We start from the raw sequence: 17562 nt of genomic DNA, 5'->3' as shown, positions 1-17562 counted from the left end.
TGTCTTGGTAGAACAAATTGTTTTATAGGCTTTAACAGACTAACTTTTTCTAATACATTTTCTGGCAGAAAAACATGTTATCTCTGAAATGAGGGTGTGTGTTTTTTTACAGAGGTACGTCCTGGTTTTCTACACTTGCCTTTTAGTTGTAAGGAACCTCTGTAGAAACAAAGAAAGGTGGTTTTCTCCATTTACAGTGGAGAGATGGATAGCTGAGGACCAGGCTCAAAACAGTGCCAGCGTGGACTCTGAGCAAGTGCAGACCTCAGACTATAAGCAAAAAGCCAGATGCCACTGTGTAAGATGAGCTGTCTCGGTGACTAGCAGCCTCATTCCCTGGGCTTTGGTTTCCTATTGTTTCAAATAAGTGTGCCTACTTCACCTATGAAATTTTGGAGAGTAAAAGAGCAGCTCAGCCCCACATTCCAATTTCTAGTCTGGAAAGAGGAAGGTCTAACAAGGGCATAATACTGCTTCCACCTTCCCCTTTTTCCTCTGCAGGCTGCTTCACCTTCAACTGTACTGAAAAGGGAAGAGCTGGGATGCTGTGGAATAGAGCATTGAAGCTCCTTCCTCCCTCAGCTGCAGTATCTGTGGCCAGTATTTGCAACTCCGTTTGTGTGTGTGTGTGTGTGTGTGTGTGTGTGTGTGTGTGAGAGAGAGAGAGAGAGAGAGAGAGAGAGAGAGAGAGAGAGATGAGATCCAGTCACCTCTATGTGCAACACTGAAATTGGTCCCTATGTAAGAAGATCAGTCTGCTATTAGCCGAACTTTGGAACTTAAGGATTAAAGCATCCCTCTTTTGTCCATAGCAATGTTCAGTAATCTCCCTTGAGGGTATATTCAGAAGAAATTATTCATAACATTAGGACTTCTCAACCATTTTACACCTATTTTGATAAAAAATGTTAGCATTTGTACTAGCAGTGTTTTTAATCACTGCTTTTTGCCTTTTAAAACAAAGAAATAAACGCTTACTTGTATATTTTGAGCGACTGGTTGTGAGCCAGAGCCAGGCTCTCTTGGATGAAACCAATTTTCTGCATCCATTTTAATCAAGGTTTAGGTCTGTTTGGCCATGGAAACTGCTTTTGTTATGCTGTATGATGACCTCCGTCAGGAGAGGGATGGGAGAATGTGTTAATTCCCTGTTAATCCTATTGATCTCTCAGCGGCCTTCAATACCATTCACCATGGTATCCTTCTGGAGCAGTTGTCCCAGTGTGAGGGTGGGCAGCACTGCTTTGCGGTGGTTCTGGTCCTACTTGGATAGTCATTTCCACAGGATGATGCTTCGGGAGTGCTTTTCAGCTTCACAAAGTCTTCAATGCAGGGCTCCTTAGGGATCAAGCATGGCCCCCATGCTGTTAAACATGTTAATCTACAGGATGTTAATCTACAGGAAACTGCTGGGTGGAGTCATCCAGAGTCTTGCAGTACGTTGACAGCAATATGTTGATGGCACATCTGGATTTTTTAACATCTACAAGTGTAGCAGTGGATGTGCATGACTGATGTCTTGACTCTTTTTATTATTATTTTTATTATTTTTAATCATTAATACACATATAATACACATATACAAGCATACAAACATACATTTCATACAATCTTTAAAAATATTCAAACATACTTACACTCAATCCCACAAATAGTTCCTTTCCCCATCACCATCCACCGACCCTTCACCCCACCTTTGTGTTGACTTCCAATCTACTCAATTACAATATCTTTCCACTTCTATTACTTTCTTTCACACACCTTTACCCTAATTTCATACTTCTTTTTCTATTACACGTTGTTTTCGACTGATGTCTTGACTCAGTAACAGACTGGATGGAAGCCAATAAACTGAAGCTCAGTTCAGATTAAACTGAAGTGAATGGTTCCCTAGACTGGATGGATGGGAAATGGCCTGCTCTTGATGAGATTACACTCCCTCTGAAGGAGTAGTTACATAGCTTGGGGATACTTCTGGATACTTCGCTTTGCTGTCACTTGAGGCTCAAGTGGCCTTGGTAGCATGAAGTGCCTTCCACCTGCTTTGGCTGGTGGCCAGCCATACTCTGATGATCTCTGGGTTAGATTACTCAATGTGTTATACATGGGGCTGTCTTTGAAGGAAATTCAGAAGTTGGTACAGAATTCAGTAGCCAGGTTGCTCACGGAGGCAAGACAGTCTGAGCACATAACACCAATCCTGGCCCAACCACACTGGTTGCCAATCAGTTTCTGAGCCCAATTCAAAGTGCTGGTTTTGACCTACAAAGCCTATTGTGGCTCAGTACCCAAATACTTGAAGAAACAACTCTCCCCGTATAAACCAGCATAGACCATACAATAATAATCTGAGGCCTTTCTTCTTGTGCCTCCTCCTCAGGAGTTCTGGGGGTGGCAACACAAGAAAGGGGCTTTTCAGTGGTGGCTCCCTACTTATGGAATGCTCCCGAGGAGGCTCACCTAGCATCATGAAGAAATAGCTTTAGGCACTAAGCAAAAACTCCCCCCTCTTTTGCTAGACCTTTGTTTTTAGTTATCTGTGGTCTCCAATGGTTGGAATGTTTTAATCCCGCCTTTTAAAAACGGGATTTTATTTTACATTTATCTTTGGTTTTTATTTTATTTTCTGCTGGTTTCAATGTACAGTATGTGTTTGTTTTTATATTATAAATCACTTTGGCTTACCTTCTTTAAAGTATGAAGAATAAATTAGATAAACAAATCAACATTTTGTCATTTTAACATTTTGTTTCCACGGTTCTCTGCATTCTTCAGTTGCCTTGATATGAAGACATGGAATCACTAAGATTATGTAACGTTGTGATGCTCAGCTGTTAAAGTGTTTTGTTGCCTTTTTACTGCTCTACAACAGGCATATTTTAGGTTATCACCTCAGTTACTCAAATGACATCAGTGGTTATGTTGGTTTCTGTGAGAATGGGATTTTATTCAGAGCTTGGCTTTTGCTGAAAGTATTTAGCATTCCTCCACATTCTTTTCCCCAGTAGGCTTAAAGGAGATACTTCTAAGAGTTAGAGACTGCAGAAAACATCAACACATTTCAGAGTTCTGTCCTATTGTGCCTAGTAGACAAATGAAGAAGGGCTTTAAAAACTTTAGAAACTTAAATGTATCGCTGCATAATACTGTCCATTATTTCCTGCACATCTATTTGACACATTCAGTGTATTGTTCAATTCTCTGATTCAGTTGGGACAGGATTTTCTTCCTCTTTTACACCTTCTTCATATGTTTTTTCTGGTTTTTTTACAAACCGCTCTCTCAGACGCTTCCTGAAATAAATACCCAGCCCCAAAACAGCAAAAATAGTAGGAACAAGAAATACAATTGCTGCTATAATTCCTGTCATATTGACGCTACGTTTTGAAGTGTTCCCTGGTGGAGGAGGTCCACTGTCAATGCTGCCACCATTACCTTGGTTTAGACAGTCTGGAGGGGCCCAACCATCATCACAATGACAATGTTTGTAGGTGTTGCATATTCCTCGATTATGACACTTTGTGACATTGCAATCATATTTCAAGAGAGACACATTCTTGCACTCCCTATTAATACACATCATTTCTGTGCCACAAGGAGTCCCATCTCTCACTGCTCCAATATCGGGTATCTCTATTCCAGCGTGGTAATCTGTACTCCAGCAATGCCTATTGCCAAGAGGCGTATTAATTATGGTGCTGTGTTCCTCCAAAGAAGGTAGTTTATAAACATTTTCACAATGGATTCGGCCGCACAAGATGTTCTGAGTATCACATTTCTTATAAGTGTCATGTCTAAGCCCACAGTTGCCAAAGCGATCACCTCGAGCATTCATTTCACTGAAGCAATCCTTTGATGCACCGGTTGCTTTGTTGCCAAAGATCATTCTGCACTGCCTAGTGTGAGTTGTGCAATTCCCATGATAGCAATACGCCCCATCACTACACGGGGCACCATCTTGTACATAAACATCTTCAGGACACCATTCTGAAGTCCCGTTGCAGTACTCAGGGAGATCACAGCTGCTGACCTGTTCTCTGCAAACCTTATGAACTGGAAGATACTGACACTCAACACAGCACTCTCCAAAAGCACAAGTGGCATCTGGACTCAACATGCAATTAGACTGGCAACATGGATCCAACTTGCATTGATCAGGTGAACCACAATCACATTGCTCGCCATCTTCCACTACTTCATTTCCACAGTATGCAAATTTATATATTTTAGTGGAGTCTGGTGGAATTAGCAAACACTGCTGGTTTCTTATGTTGAAATATTCGTTATAACTACAGTTGCTATACTTATCAGAGTTTGTTTGATATGCAGCCATTATGCAAGAACTTCGATTACAAGTACAGTATTCATCATCATGTTGCATTCCAAGATTGTGTCCTAATTCATGGGAAAATGTGTGAGAAATAAGGAACAAACTGGTAGTCACATATGATTCAACACCAGATGCCCAATGGAGGTTACAAACTGTTCCTGTGTACGCTAATCCAAGTGTAATTCCAAAACTCTTATATATAAATAAGTGAGCAGCATCAAGTTGTATACGATTACTTAGTGAACTTTTTAAAAAGTGGGTGAACATATTATGAGTGTCATCTATGCTGTCAACAATTTCTATGAGGTTTTTTTCTGTCCATATTTCCAAGCCAGCTATAGACAGCTCAAGAGACAGTGGCTCATAGAATGAGTTTGCAGTATGGATGATATCCATAACTTGCCTAGCAACACGACTTTCATTTCTGTCAAACCTGACATATCGTTCATGTTCTATCACGATTGCAACCTCTAGGTACCTGGTGTGTGGAAACCAGGCTCCTCTAGCAGCACTTTCAGTCAATACTTTTCTTTTATTTTGGAACATGGCCTCTTGGCTCCTTTGCTTTTCCTTTGTTAACCCACACCTCATGCGAACAGCACCTTCGATTCCCTCCAATCTGTACAGCACATGTTGAAAAGTACCAGGTGCCTGAACAGGTTCAATTTCAAAGGTGTAATTTTCTAAGTGAAGCAGACCTCTGAGGCCCCCCGAGCAAGTGCTGAGGGTGACCCTAGAGGAAGGCTTGTCTTGTACAAAGCCATGGTAGAAGCAGTCATCTTTGATGAAAGGATAGTCCACCTGGAGCTCTCCATCCTTACTGTATGTGAAGACAGGGAGGTGTTTAGGGACAACGCTCTTCTTTTTCCTGAGTGTCACCACATGACCCTTCCCCTCAATCTGCAGCAGGTATGTGACATCATGAGTTTCCTGTTCTCCATATCGGGGAGTCAGTTTCCTTGGGATGATCACTTCATAAGAAGCATATCTAAAACCCTGTGGTGGTTTCTGACCTGCATTCTCACATAACACGTTCCATGAGATCAGCACCAGTAGCCAGGCAAGATTGCTAGTCATTTTCCTTGATCAGTGAAATAATTCACTAGACCACTCCACTCTTGCTTGTCTTTCTCAATAGGGAAGCTCCTTGTGGGTGCAAGGCAAGATAGGAAGAAGGCTGCATGTTAGATAGAGGAGAAGGATTCTGTCTATAGCAACCGTCAGGAGATTTCCCTTTGGAATGTGGGCGGAGCTTGGTTATGAACAAGACGGAATGGGGAGAGAATGGAAAGGGTGGGGGAGAACCTAGAAGATGGTTAGCAAAAAGGGCAGTTACAGGAAGAACAGGATGTTCTGTGGACAATTTTCAGACCAAGATGTTAGGGTAGTGGAAGATAACCAAAATCACTAACCTCATATTAATACAAGATATATGAACTCTATTTAGGAGAGGCTCCTTGGGGGTTGTTCCTATCTTGCTTTCACTGGAGTAATCCTCTTCAGAGATAATTTTAAGCTCCCCAAACACAATGTTATAGGGAGACGGGCCATGTCAAGGAACATTAAGCCACATCAATTGGATCCTGTGTCATTGATGGAGATAGCAGTACATGTTTCCTCCTAATATGTGGATAACCTCCTCTCGGAATCTGAGACAAACACCAGGCATCACCTAGTTCTCCGGACCACAGGAGCCTAAAGTTGCAGGCTTGGTTGGCTACCAGATGCAGAAATGCACGCCTGGTGAATAAAGACTTTGCATGAGTAAAAGGAAACTCATGAGCAAGTCAGTCTTCATAAGCAGACCAATTCCTCAGACAATACTTAATGGACCATAGCTATGCTCTTGGTGGGAATCTGAAGGTTCAAGCTTAAGTTATAGGCAGTGGAATTATGTCTGTGCACCACCACCACCCAGTTTCCAGTCTTAGGACATTCCAGAGCTAGATGGATCAATTATCAGACTCAGTATAAGGCATGTCCCAATGTTCCTATTCCTGCTGTTGAGTCTTCAGGATAACTGTTTTTTCCCCTCCTGCCTGCTGCTTTTTGCAGCAGGAAAACCCTGACTAGTATCATGGCAGTTTGCACATCAAAGTAAATGGTCATAGCCTGAGGATTTGTCATGTTTTTTATTTAATAACTGACAAAAGTTTCAGGGTAGAGAGGAGGTCACTGAGGTAACATAGGGGCTGTTAAAAAGGGATTTTGAATACTTGAATGTGATTAATCAAATCATGATGTGCTGTGTATAAAGGCTGTTCTGCTGCTAGAATCTGCTGTTCCCCTTACCACAGACAAGATAACTTTACAATTAGATGACCCTTGCACTTGGTTTGGTAGCTGCAGCTAGTACAAAATGCAGCTGCTAGGTGGCTTAGTGGAACAACCTGTAGTGGTCAGTGTTAAAAACTCATGTATATAAGCCAGGCACCAAATGGCTCCTTAAACCAAGGTTACAGTCGCCAAAATGTAATGTCCAGTTCCCATTTTAGCATCAATGGTTCTAAATTCTTATTTTTCAAATGATGGACTGACTGTGATTGATTATCAGTTTAATTTCTGGCTCGTTCAGATGACTACCTTGAGCTAGCTTAAGAAATTTGAGAACTTAAAGAAGAAAAGTCACCTTTATCCAAGTACAATTCACAAATATATTGGCCTATTCCAATCTTTTTTTCTTATTGGTGAAACAGACCATTCATAATGTTGAGATATTCTTCACAACTGTGAGGTAAGTGAAGACAAGCTACAGTAATGAACCATAACAATGTTCACTGCTCCTGCTCAAAGCTGCACAGAAAAAAGCACTTTGGTTCCTGAAATTAATTCCAATTGTGCAAATAAAATATAACTGATAGAATGACTTGCCTGTCTGGCCCCCATGCATCTTCCTTCCTGCTTGCTTGTTCTCTTCCATGCTCGCATAGGGGGAACAACGGCAGAAAGGCAACTCATTTCCAGGTACATACATTTAATTGTCTTGGTCGACAATGGAAAAGGATGGAATAGTTGTAAGACTTTTAGGTCTATTTCTAATGAGATAGATGATAGATAGATAGATAGATAGATAGATAGATAGATAGATAGATAGATAGATAGACAGATAGATATTCCAGTCACCTATCTGTGTTACGAACTCTATATGGACCACCCTCAATGTAAGACAAACTATCAGCAGAATTTTGGAGTTTCACAATAACTTTATACAACTTTATACAACTATCTATATCACTTTTTCAGTACAAGGGAATTTGACATTCCTTTTTAAAAATCAATTTTATTTTATTTTGAAAATTGTAATGTATTTCCAATTGGACGGTTATTTATTTTTCTCCTATTTCCATGACTAAATGTAGTTGAAATGGCTTGATGCATTATTATTTTGTCCACATCAGCTGTCAGTACAGTTATCTTTCTTGAGGATTTATTCAGAAGAGAATATTCAGAAAATTAAGAAATCTCATTTAATGGACTTCTGAGCCATTTTACACCTATATCAGATAAAAAATGCAGGCATTTTGCTTTTAGTTCTTAAGCACTGTTTTTTCGCATTTTTAAATAAACAAATAAATAAATAAATGCTTCTTATTGGTAAGATTGTTTTATATTTTGTCCATATAACATTAATATTTTTGCTTCCACAGTTCTCTGTATCCGCTTTTTAGGTGGCTTTGATATGATGGTTTGAATTTGCTCATTAGCAACCCAATGAGACAGGAAGCAAATAGTGATAAAAGACTAGAAACCAGATTATTTCTGTTTAATGGTACACAGTTCTTCCTGTAAGGCATATTGTCATACAGAGGATAATTTAATGTGACATTAAAATAAGTATTTTTTATTTATGTAAAATAAATTACCGTAATATGACATTGCTTAAAGTTGCTTCATTTTCTTCAAAATTTGAGAACATTGGCATTGTAGTTGCACTGACAAAGCAAGCAATCAGTGCATGCCATTGGCCATCCTCTTTGATACTTCCAGACTATCCAGTTGTGAAAATGAACATGTAAGTTCCATAGCATATCTTAATTTCCAGGTTTCCTGACATTTTTAAAATAAAGTTCATAGTTCCTCAGCCAGGCTTATGGGCCAGAATCCTAGGGCCTTCAGCAGGGTGATGACATATAAAAATGAGTTACACGGCAAACAGAGAAAGAAAATGATTCCCTGAACACCATTTATACTGATCAAGAGCAGTAGGATAGAATATTCTATTTCATTTTTGTTCGTTTGTAAACTTATATAAGATATCGGCTATGGCGGGGGTTCCCAACATGGTGCCTCCTGTGATGCCTGTGAAAGGTCTCAAGAAGTAACCTCTCAAAACTGCAATGCATTAGAGAATGTTTGCTCTTCCTGCTTAGTTCTTGTTTGAACTGGTTTGGCCTTTACCACACTGAATACCTTCGCCCCTTAAACATGCCCACCCCTTCACTGAATGCCAGAACTGGACACTCACCATCCATTCTGTTCTAAACAGAGAAGTGATGGATTCTCACTGCAAGCGAACACAGCGGTGGATTCTGTTGGTGCCCTCTCCCCATTGATGAGGTGGCTGACCATTTTGTGGCCCTGTCTCTTTTTCTACTTTAAGATGTGGCAGCCATTTTGTGACTGGTTAAAAACATTTGGTTTAAAAAGGAAACATCCATAGGGCATTAATTCTACAGTTAATTCACTGCCCATTGCCTTATCCCTTCTTAACACCCACCGTCCTTTCCCTTGGTTACAAAAACAATCCCATTCCCAGGGGCTAAATTGACCTTTCCCTTTCAAATTCCTGCTCACTGAAATTTGAGCCAAACCCCCTGATTTCACAAACTGCATTAGCAGCTGGGGGAAGCTAGTCAGGCATATAAATTTAGATAAGCCTAGTGAGTAAGCCTGTTCAATTGGCTAGAAGCAGATACAGGAAACCTTTTTGACTCAACAGCCAAGATCTTTAATGCCCCCACCCCATGGGCCACCTTCGACAGGTACGCAGTAGCCACACACCTGTCAATAATAATAATAATAATAATAATAATAATAATAATAATAATAATAATAATAATAATTTATTTGTACCCCGCCCATCTGGCTGGGTTCCCCCAGCCACTCTGGGTGGCTTCCAACAAAGATTAAAAATACATTAAAATGTCACATTAAAAACTTTCCTAAATGTCAGGTAGTTATTTATCTCTTTGATATCTGATGGGAGGGCGTTCCACAGGGCGGGCGCCACTACCGAGAAGGCCCTCTGCCTGGTTCCCTGTAGCTTTGCTTCTCGCAGTGAGGGAACCGCCAGAAGGCCCTCGGCGCTGGACCTCATCGTCCCGGCACAACGATGTGATTGGAGACGCTCCTTCAGGTATACTAGGCTGAGGCTGTTTAGGAATTTAAAGGTCAACACCAACACTTTGAATTGTGCTCGGAAACGTACTGGGAGCCAATGTAGGTCTTTCAATACCGGTGTTATGTGGTCTCAGCGGCCGCCCCCAGTCACCAGTCTAGCTGCTGCATTCTGGATTATTTGACATAATGATGTCAGGTAACTGATAAGTGTGCAGTACCATGCACATGCTAAAGTTGACTTATAGGGTGAAGGGAGAGGTTATTTGCATAAAATGCAGTGGCAAAGCAGCACCCAGCAAGATTAAGTGCTCCACTCACCAACTGGTGAGTAGAGGATTCAATTCCGCTCTCTGCAGGGATTTACTTTGCTAATGTACTCCCCACTAGTGAAGCAGCACCCAGCAGGATTGAACCCTGCCCATGAGCTGATGCCACCGGTGGGTGTGGTTTGTGGAAAATGTCCTCATGGGCTAAATTGGAACCCCTGATAGGGCCAAGATTGACCTGTGAGCCAGAAGTTCCCCACCCCTGAGCTAGAGGGAGTCCCAACCGGCAAAATGTCAAAATAGGTCTGCTAAGTAGCCAGGAACATTTGACAGCATAAATGACACTGGAGTGGCAAAACCCAATGAGGACTGTACCAACTCTAACAATGTATGTGTTTCAAACTGTCACTTTCATAGATATCATCTGCTTTGCTCTCATTAAATTCCTTTAGGTGTCCCAATAAAAAATATTGCACTGGCTGCAGAAGGCATGACTACCAAATAATCTACAGTAATTTATGTCTAGAGGCTATTATTACTTTGAATAAAAGGCAAAAAATTAGCTGTAATTGTAGACAACTATACTGTTCCAGGAATGATTTGCATTCATAAAACCAATCACAATACCAAAACAAATTGGTGTTCTCTTGATGAAAAGCTTTTTATGAAGACATCACTATTGCAGAGTGTTTAACTAGCACCAGGGAAACCTACGTTAAAATTCCCATGCTGCCATGAAATTAGCAGGGACAGTCACCAAGATCTATCTGAGACCAGATGCTATTACCTACCTCACAGGCTATTGTGAGGGGGGAAATGAGATCTATGTATGCTTATTTGAGGTCCATGGATGAAAGGTGAGATAGAAATGTAATAAATAAAAATACTTTTACATAAAATATTTTTATTAAGTAATCTGAAATAATTTCTAAGCGATAGTTTTCATGGTTGTACATCAGTAAAGGGCATTCAAAACAGTATATTGTACAATATGATAAAGATAAATTACGAAAGATGGGTGATATATATATATATAAACTCTCACTGTTCTGAGCAAGTATCACTGTTAAGAACTGTAAACTGATTCTTCCAGGAAATATCCAAGTGTTAAACAATGCAGTCCTGATGAAGGGTTTGTGAGAGGGAAGTCAAAGACGAATGCTTTCGGTTAAATTAGAATGCAAGACAGACTGAGACAGAAAGGCAAAATTTGTATTTAATTGAACCAGTTTCACTAGAGCAATTTTCTTACATTACACAGGCCCATAAATAATGTTTTCACCCCAGATGTTTGATTGTTCAAAGGGCATACAATACTGCTATAGAACATATACCACATAGCTCTGCTGGCTTGCACTTTTGTGTTCTGCAAAAACCATACATGAAATATCCCAGAATTTATATTGTATGCCATTGCAAATCAAAAGCATGAGTTTACATTTATTCTTGTGAGGCAGCTTATGAATAGTCATAACATACTGGAGTTATGTATAGAGCAGCAGTGTGTCAGTTATACTACTAATGGATGCTGCAGTTCCCAACACACTTACACATGATTAAATATCATTTAAAGAGCTACACAAATCTTGAGTAAGAGGTTCGTGCATGTGCAATTGTCAGATGTTTTACCTCATTCCTAAAGGCATTTCAGATGTGTGAAGAAACCAATTGTATTGTCATTATTGCAGTTAAAAGAATTGTTCATAATTCTTTTTGAATGTATCATCTTTCTAGGTTTCTCTCTGGATGGCATTCTCTTGCTACTTCAATTTTTTTCCAAGCTTCCAATCCTGTCTAATTTACAGTGTACAAAAGTTAGTTTCACTGTATGCTTTTGCCTCCACAAAATGGCATTTAGAAAGATTCTTGTGGGCTTGAATATATTTTATTAGAATGGGCATATACATAATTTGCTTGAAGATGCAACTGTAAAACACTGTCCAGTTTAATTCTTTGAGCAAACTTTGTAAATGTCCACTTCCAATGGAATGTTATTAAATGCATGCATAAATTGTTACATGAGCTTTCTTGTGGACCCAACATTTTGTTTTGGAAATTAACTACTGATATGCTTGGCCTTCAACAAGAACATGGAACTTCAGTTTCTCCATTCAGAGAGCAGAGGTACATTGTTTTTAAAAACCACAGGTGCCAATTAGAATAATTGGTCATGTTTCAATTTATTTCCCTAATAAACAATTTGCATTACCTCCACATGACCTGCAAATAAGATCAGTCTGATAGGACCTATTTAAACAGGCCCTGGTCAGCCCCAACCCACACTAGAGTGCTCTGTTTATGTGATACTCCACAGTAATTATGTTACAACAGGCCCCATGGGAAGTCATCCTCAAACATTACTATCTAGGTGCCCAAGTATTTTCATAAGCTGATGAGCCTAGAAAATTAATAGCAAGTCAGATTTTTAAATTACTAAGAGAGGCCAGACTTGTTTTACAAGCAACAAAATACATTATTTGCAGCATAATGTACTGAGTGAAATCCTTTATAAGCTCAACATCTCCTAAGTGTTTGCAATGTCAGATTAGACACTTTAGGACTTGCTGTCTTTTGAGAGCTTACTGGAGTCTGACACTTCAATGAGTAATATACAGTAAGTAATTTCAACCCTTCTATCAGTGAAATTCCTTATATGATTCCAACCCCAGCTCCAATAACAACAGTAAAAATAACTATTACAATGCTTATAGTCATACCTAAATTGCCACTCTTAGGTGGAGGGGGTCCACTGTCAATGCTGCCACCATAACCTTCATTTAGACAATATGGAGGGGCCCAACCATAGTCACAATGACAATTTTTATGAGAGTTGCACATTCCTCTGTTGTGGCACTTTGTTTGATTACAGTCATAGTTCAGAAGGGATACCTTGATACAATACCTATTAATACATATCATGCCATCACCGCATTGTGTGCCATCTCTCACTGCTCCAATATCAGCTATGCCAATTCCACTTGGGTAGTATGTACCCCAGCACAAGTTGTTGTTAACAGGAGTTTGTATTATGGTGTTATGCTCATTCAGATTGGACACTTTATCGATATTTATGCACTGGACTCTTCCACACAAGATACTACTTGTTTCACATTTCTTATAAACATCACCAGGAATAATGCCACAATTGCCAAAGCGGTCACCTCGCGTATTTATTTCTTTGAAGCAATCTAGTGGGGCAACCGTTGCTTGTTTGCCAAATATCATTTTGCACTGTTGAATGTGAGTAGAGCATTTCCCATGATAGCAATAGGCACCATCATAGCATGGAGCTCCATCTTGCACATAAACATCTTCAGGACACCACTCTGAAATCCCAGTGCAGTATTCAGGAAGATCACAGATGTCAGTCCTTTCTCTACAAACTGTTCCAGCTGGAAGAAACTGACAGTTGGCACAGCATGTTCCAGAAGCACAAGTGGCTCCTGACCGCAACATACAATTTGACTGGCAACATGCATCCAATTCACAATGAAATTCTGAACCGCAATCACATTGTTCTCCGCTCTCTACCACCTTGTTTCCGCAGTTTTCAAGCTCATACAGTTTCTCATGCTCTGGTGGAATTAACAGACACTGTTTCCTACCACTATTCATTAGGGTAGAATAACTATCAAAACTGCAATTGCTAAACTGACTTGTGTTGCTCTGTAATGAAGCCATAATGCAAGAATGCTGACTACAAGTGCAGTATTTCTCATCATGTTGCATGCCAAGGTTATGGCCCAACTGATGAGCAAAAGTTATAGTGAATGAGAACAAACTAGAAGTAATAAATGCCTCGACAGCAGATGCCCAAATGGGATCACACACTGTTCCCACAAATGATAATCCAAGCTTATCTCCAAAATGCTTATATACAAATAAGTGGCCAACATCATGCCTTAGATGGTGGATGAAGGTCGTTTTTCTCCAAGTATTAAAAACATCAAGCAGTTCATCTATACTTTTAGCAATTGCCATGAGGTTCTTTTGTGACCATATTTCCAGTCCAACTAGGACTACATGAATCCCAAGAGGCTTATAGAGTGAATCTGCAATATGGACAATATCCAGTACTTCTCTAGCAGCAAGACTTTCATTTCTGCCAGCATGGACAAACAGCTCATGTTCCACTACAACTGCCACCTTCACATATCTGGCATGTGTCTGCCAGAGTGCTCCCTGGGAACTTTTGAGCTCTACATTCTCTGGGATCTGGATCGTGGCCTCCTGGAGATTTTGATCTCCCTTAGTGAGCCCGCACCTCATGCGGACGGCGCCTTCCTTTTCTTCCAGCCGATAAACCACATGTTGAAAGTTCGTGGGTGCCTGGACCGGCTCGATTTCGTACGTCTTGTTTTCCACCTGCAGGAGGCCCCTAAGGCCTCCTGAGCATGTGCTGACCGCGACCAGAGAGGAGGGCTGGCCTTGCACAAACCCGTGGTAGAAGCAATCGTCCCTGACGAAAGGGTAGTCCGCCTGGAGGTCTCCCTCCTTGCCGTAGGTGAACACCGGGAAGTGCTGAGGCACGAAGCCTCTCTTCTGCCGGAGGTGCACCACGCGGCCCTTCCCCTGCAGCTCCACGAGGTACGTGAGGTCTTGGGGCTCCCGCCCGCGACGCGGCGCCATCCTCCTCGGGATGATCACCTCGTAGGAGACGTATCGGAAGCCCTGAGGCGGCGCCTGGCTCGAGGCCTGGCTCAGGAAGACGCCCGAGGCCAGCAGCAGCCACGCCAGTCCCCCGCCGGCGCCGCCCGGCCCCATATCTCCCCTCGCGTGCGGGCCGGGAGGCGGCCGGAGGGCCTCGCCTCACGCGGGAAGGCGGCAGCCAGGCAGGGAGTGGGAAGAAGAAGGACGAGGCTCCTCCGCTGCTGCCGCCGACGCCACCGGCGCCACCGCTGCCCTGCGGGGAGGAGAGCAGCCATCGGTGGTGTCCTCCGCCCGGCGCTCCAGCAACCGTGGAACTGAGCGGCCCGAGGGGAGGGGCGAGCACGGGAGCCGCGGCGGCGGCGGGGGGGGGCGGGGAAACGACGCCGTTCCAGAACAAAACAGTGGCTTACCTGGCTTTTCCCCTCCAGGCGGGGCGCTCGGCCTGATTTTGCGGTCTCGCCGCCGCCCTTCTCCCGCCGCTGGTCAGCCGCCGCGCCGCTCTCCCTCGAGGCTCCCCTGAGAGGAATTCAGCAGGTGCTTTGTGTCCCACGCGCGCTGCTTTCCCGCGCCAAGAACAAGCTCCCCGCGCCTCGTTTCTCTGCCTTCTTCTCAGGGATTTATTCGGAGGGTGTGGGCGCGAAAAATAACAAAAGTCTCTCTGTGGCGCCTGCGTGAACCGAGAGGGCGGCGAAGCACGCGGAGCCGACGGCTGGTGGGTCCAAGAAGGCGGTGCAACCCACGAGGGCGCCTCTGGCCCTTTCCTCTAACAGCGTCGTCGCCTCTGAGGAGGAGGAGCCGTGATTTTGCCGCCAATGGAAGCGTGTAATCCGCCGGGGTCCAAACGGCTCCCAAGGCGGCGGGCATGACAGATTTCAGCTCCTGGGTGGTGGGCGGCATTCGGCCCTTAATAAACGGTTAGCGAAAGGAACCTCGCCTGGCCGCCCCGAAGCCTCCCGCCGGCGACAAGTGTGCAGGCGCCCTTCGCTGAGGGAAGCATCTTGGACGGCTAGAGCAACGCCGTCGCCTTCGAGGTCGGGGAGCATCTCGCTCCTCGCTTACCTCTCTCGACGGCGCGGCGGGTTACAAGGTGTGAGGGAAAGGATGTTTGCGTGAGAGAAGCGGCTGGAAGTGCCCCTGAACCACTTGCGCGCTCTCTACCCATCTACCTCTCGGTGTTATCGTGAGTCTAAAAACGAGAGAGGGACAGAGAGGATGTAGAGTTAAATATTTCAATTGGGGGGTACGATCATAAGAATAGCTTGCAGGCATGGGGGATCCTGGGACTCTCAACTGTTGTTTCATTGCAGCCCCCATCTTCCTTGATCAGTGTTTGCATTGGCAGGGAGTAATGGGATTTGCAGTCCAGCAAGATCTGGAGGGCAACAGGTTCCTCATTCCCTCCTCACAAGGCTCACACCTCCCTATTAACAGTCTATGAAAGTTAGATTTTGATAATCTCTGAAACGGAACAATTCAGGAAAATTAGGAGAAGATACAGTCAGCCATCTACCCACTTTCTTATTCCAGAATATGGTGCAACTATTTTTTTCTGATCATTTATAGCCATTTAAACTGTGCTCTTCTCTACATCCATGTGAGATACGCTGAACACTTAACTTTGAAACACTCCATATGCCACAATAAAATGTGTTAGTCTTTAAGATGCCAGAACCCCTCTTCATTGCTTTTGCTAACACAGCTACTGCTCTGGCAATTGTTTTAATATGTAATTTTAGCTGCCATATCATATAAAAAAGCACATTGAACACTTTCCAGTTTCTAGCTCAAAAGGCTTTGGTTATTTTCAAAATAAGCTCTGCTTCTTTCCTGATCAGCTGCTTAGCTTCAGTTTCAATCTAAAAGGTGCTCAAATTGCCTGTTTGTTTTCCAAGTTGAGAAAGGACAAGGAGAGAAGGGATTTCCTCCACTGCCATAACCACATTTCTCTTCCCTCTCACCCTCCACCCCACCCACAGACAGCCTGGCATTGTCTCAAACATTTACAATCTGATTTTCACCATTCTCTGTACTTTGGTGTCATCTGCAAGCCTGGCTACCTACTGCTCACCTGATTGTATTTTTTTAAAAAAAATATATTTATTAGAGTTTAAACATTACAAAGACAAATAAATACAAAATAAATACAATAATACAAAACATCAACAATACAGAAAAGAAAAAGGTGAAAAAATGTACCTTCAATTTCATTACATTTCCAACATTTATTATCAGGCAAATGATAAATTTTTGCAAGCTTGACTGGTGTTATGTACCACCTATAAATCATTTTCATTAAATTCTCTTTTAAGGCATTGCATGCCGTAAATTTCATACCGGTAGTCCATAACTGTTCCCAGTCAGCCATCATAATATTATGTCCAACATCCTGTGCCCATTTAATCATAGCAGATTTCACCATTTCGTCCTGAGTATTCCATTTCAACAGCAAATTATACATTATCGACAAATTCTTAACTTTAGGGTCTAACAACTCTGTTTCCAGCTTTGATTTTTCCACCTGAAAACCTAGTTTTTTATCATGATTATATGCCTCCATTATTTGGTAATAATGGAGCCAATCTCGCACTCTGTTTTTTAATTTTTCAAAGCTCTGTAATTTTAATCTGTCACCCTCTTGTTCCAATATTTCCCAATACTTCGGCCATTTGGCCTCCATATTGAGTTTTTTCTGGGCCTTTGCCTCCATAGGTGACAGCCATCTTGGGGTTTTATTTTCTAACAAATCCTTATATCTTATCCAGACATTAAACAGCGCTTTTCTTACAATATGGTTTTTAAACGCTTTGTGTGCTTTGACCTTATCATACCACAAATATGCATGCCAGCCAAATACATTATTGAAACTTTCCAAATCCAAGACATCCGTGTTTTCAAGAAGCATCCATTCTCTCAGCCAGCAAAAAGCGGCTGGTTCATAATAAAGTTTTAAGTCTGGCAGGGCAAATCCACCTCTTT

The 17562-nt window shown here is 42.2% G+C and overlaps 1 protein-coding gene and 2 pseudogenes across 3 annotated transcripts in view; all 3 read right to left on the bottom strand.

The window, feature by feature from the left end:
- Positions 1-15629, bottom strand: part of LOC308572643 (uncharacterized protein) — a gene marked incomplete at its 5' end in the record, with an annotated part of 82741 nt that extends 67112 nt beyond the window's left edge. The window contains 2 exons of the mRNA XM_081168865.1: positions 14997-15349; positions 15516-15629. Coding sequence (XP_081024991.1) covers positions 14997-15349; positions 15516-15629 — 467 coding nt within the window. The remainder of the gene's footprint in view (positions 1-14996; positions 15350-15515) is intronic.
- LOC308582715 (disintegrin and metalloproteinase domain-containing protein 20 pseudogene) lies at positions 2918-9324 on the bottom strand (annotated as a pseudogene). The gene has a single exon. The product of its transcript is annotated as a disintegrin and metalloproteinase domain-containing protein 20 pseudogene (transcript).
- LOC308582754 (disintegrin and metalloproteinase domain-containing protein 21 pseudogene) lies at positions 11135-14990 on the bottom strand (annotated as a pseudogene). The gene has a single exon. The product of its transcript is annotated as a disintegrin and metalloproteinase domain-containing protein 21 pseudogene (transcript).
- Positions 15630-17562: the final 1933 nt, after the last annotated feature.

Source organism: Podarcis bocagei (assembly GCF_964188305.1).
Source record: "Podarcis bocagei genome assembly, chromosome: 1".
NCBI classification, from domain to species: Eukaryota; Metazoa; Chordata; class Lepidosauria; order Squamata; family Lacertidae; genus Podarcis; species Podarcis bocagei.
Note: the sequence above shows the minus strand (reverse complement) of the source record. Positions and strands in the feature narration are given on the sequence as shown.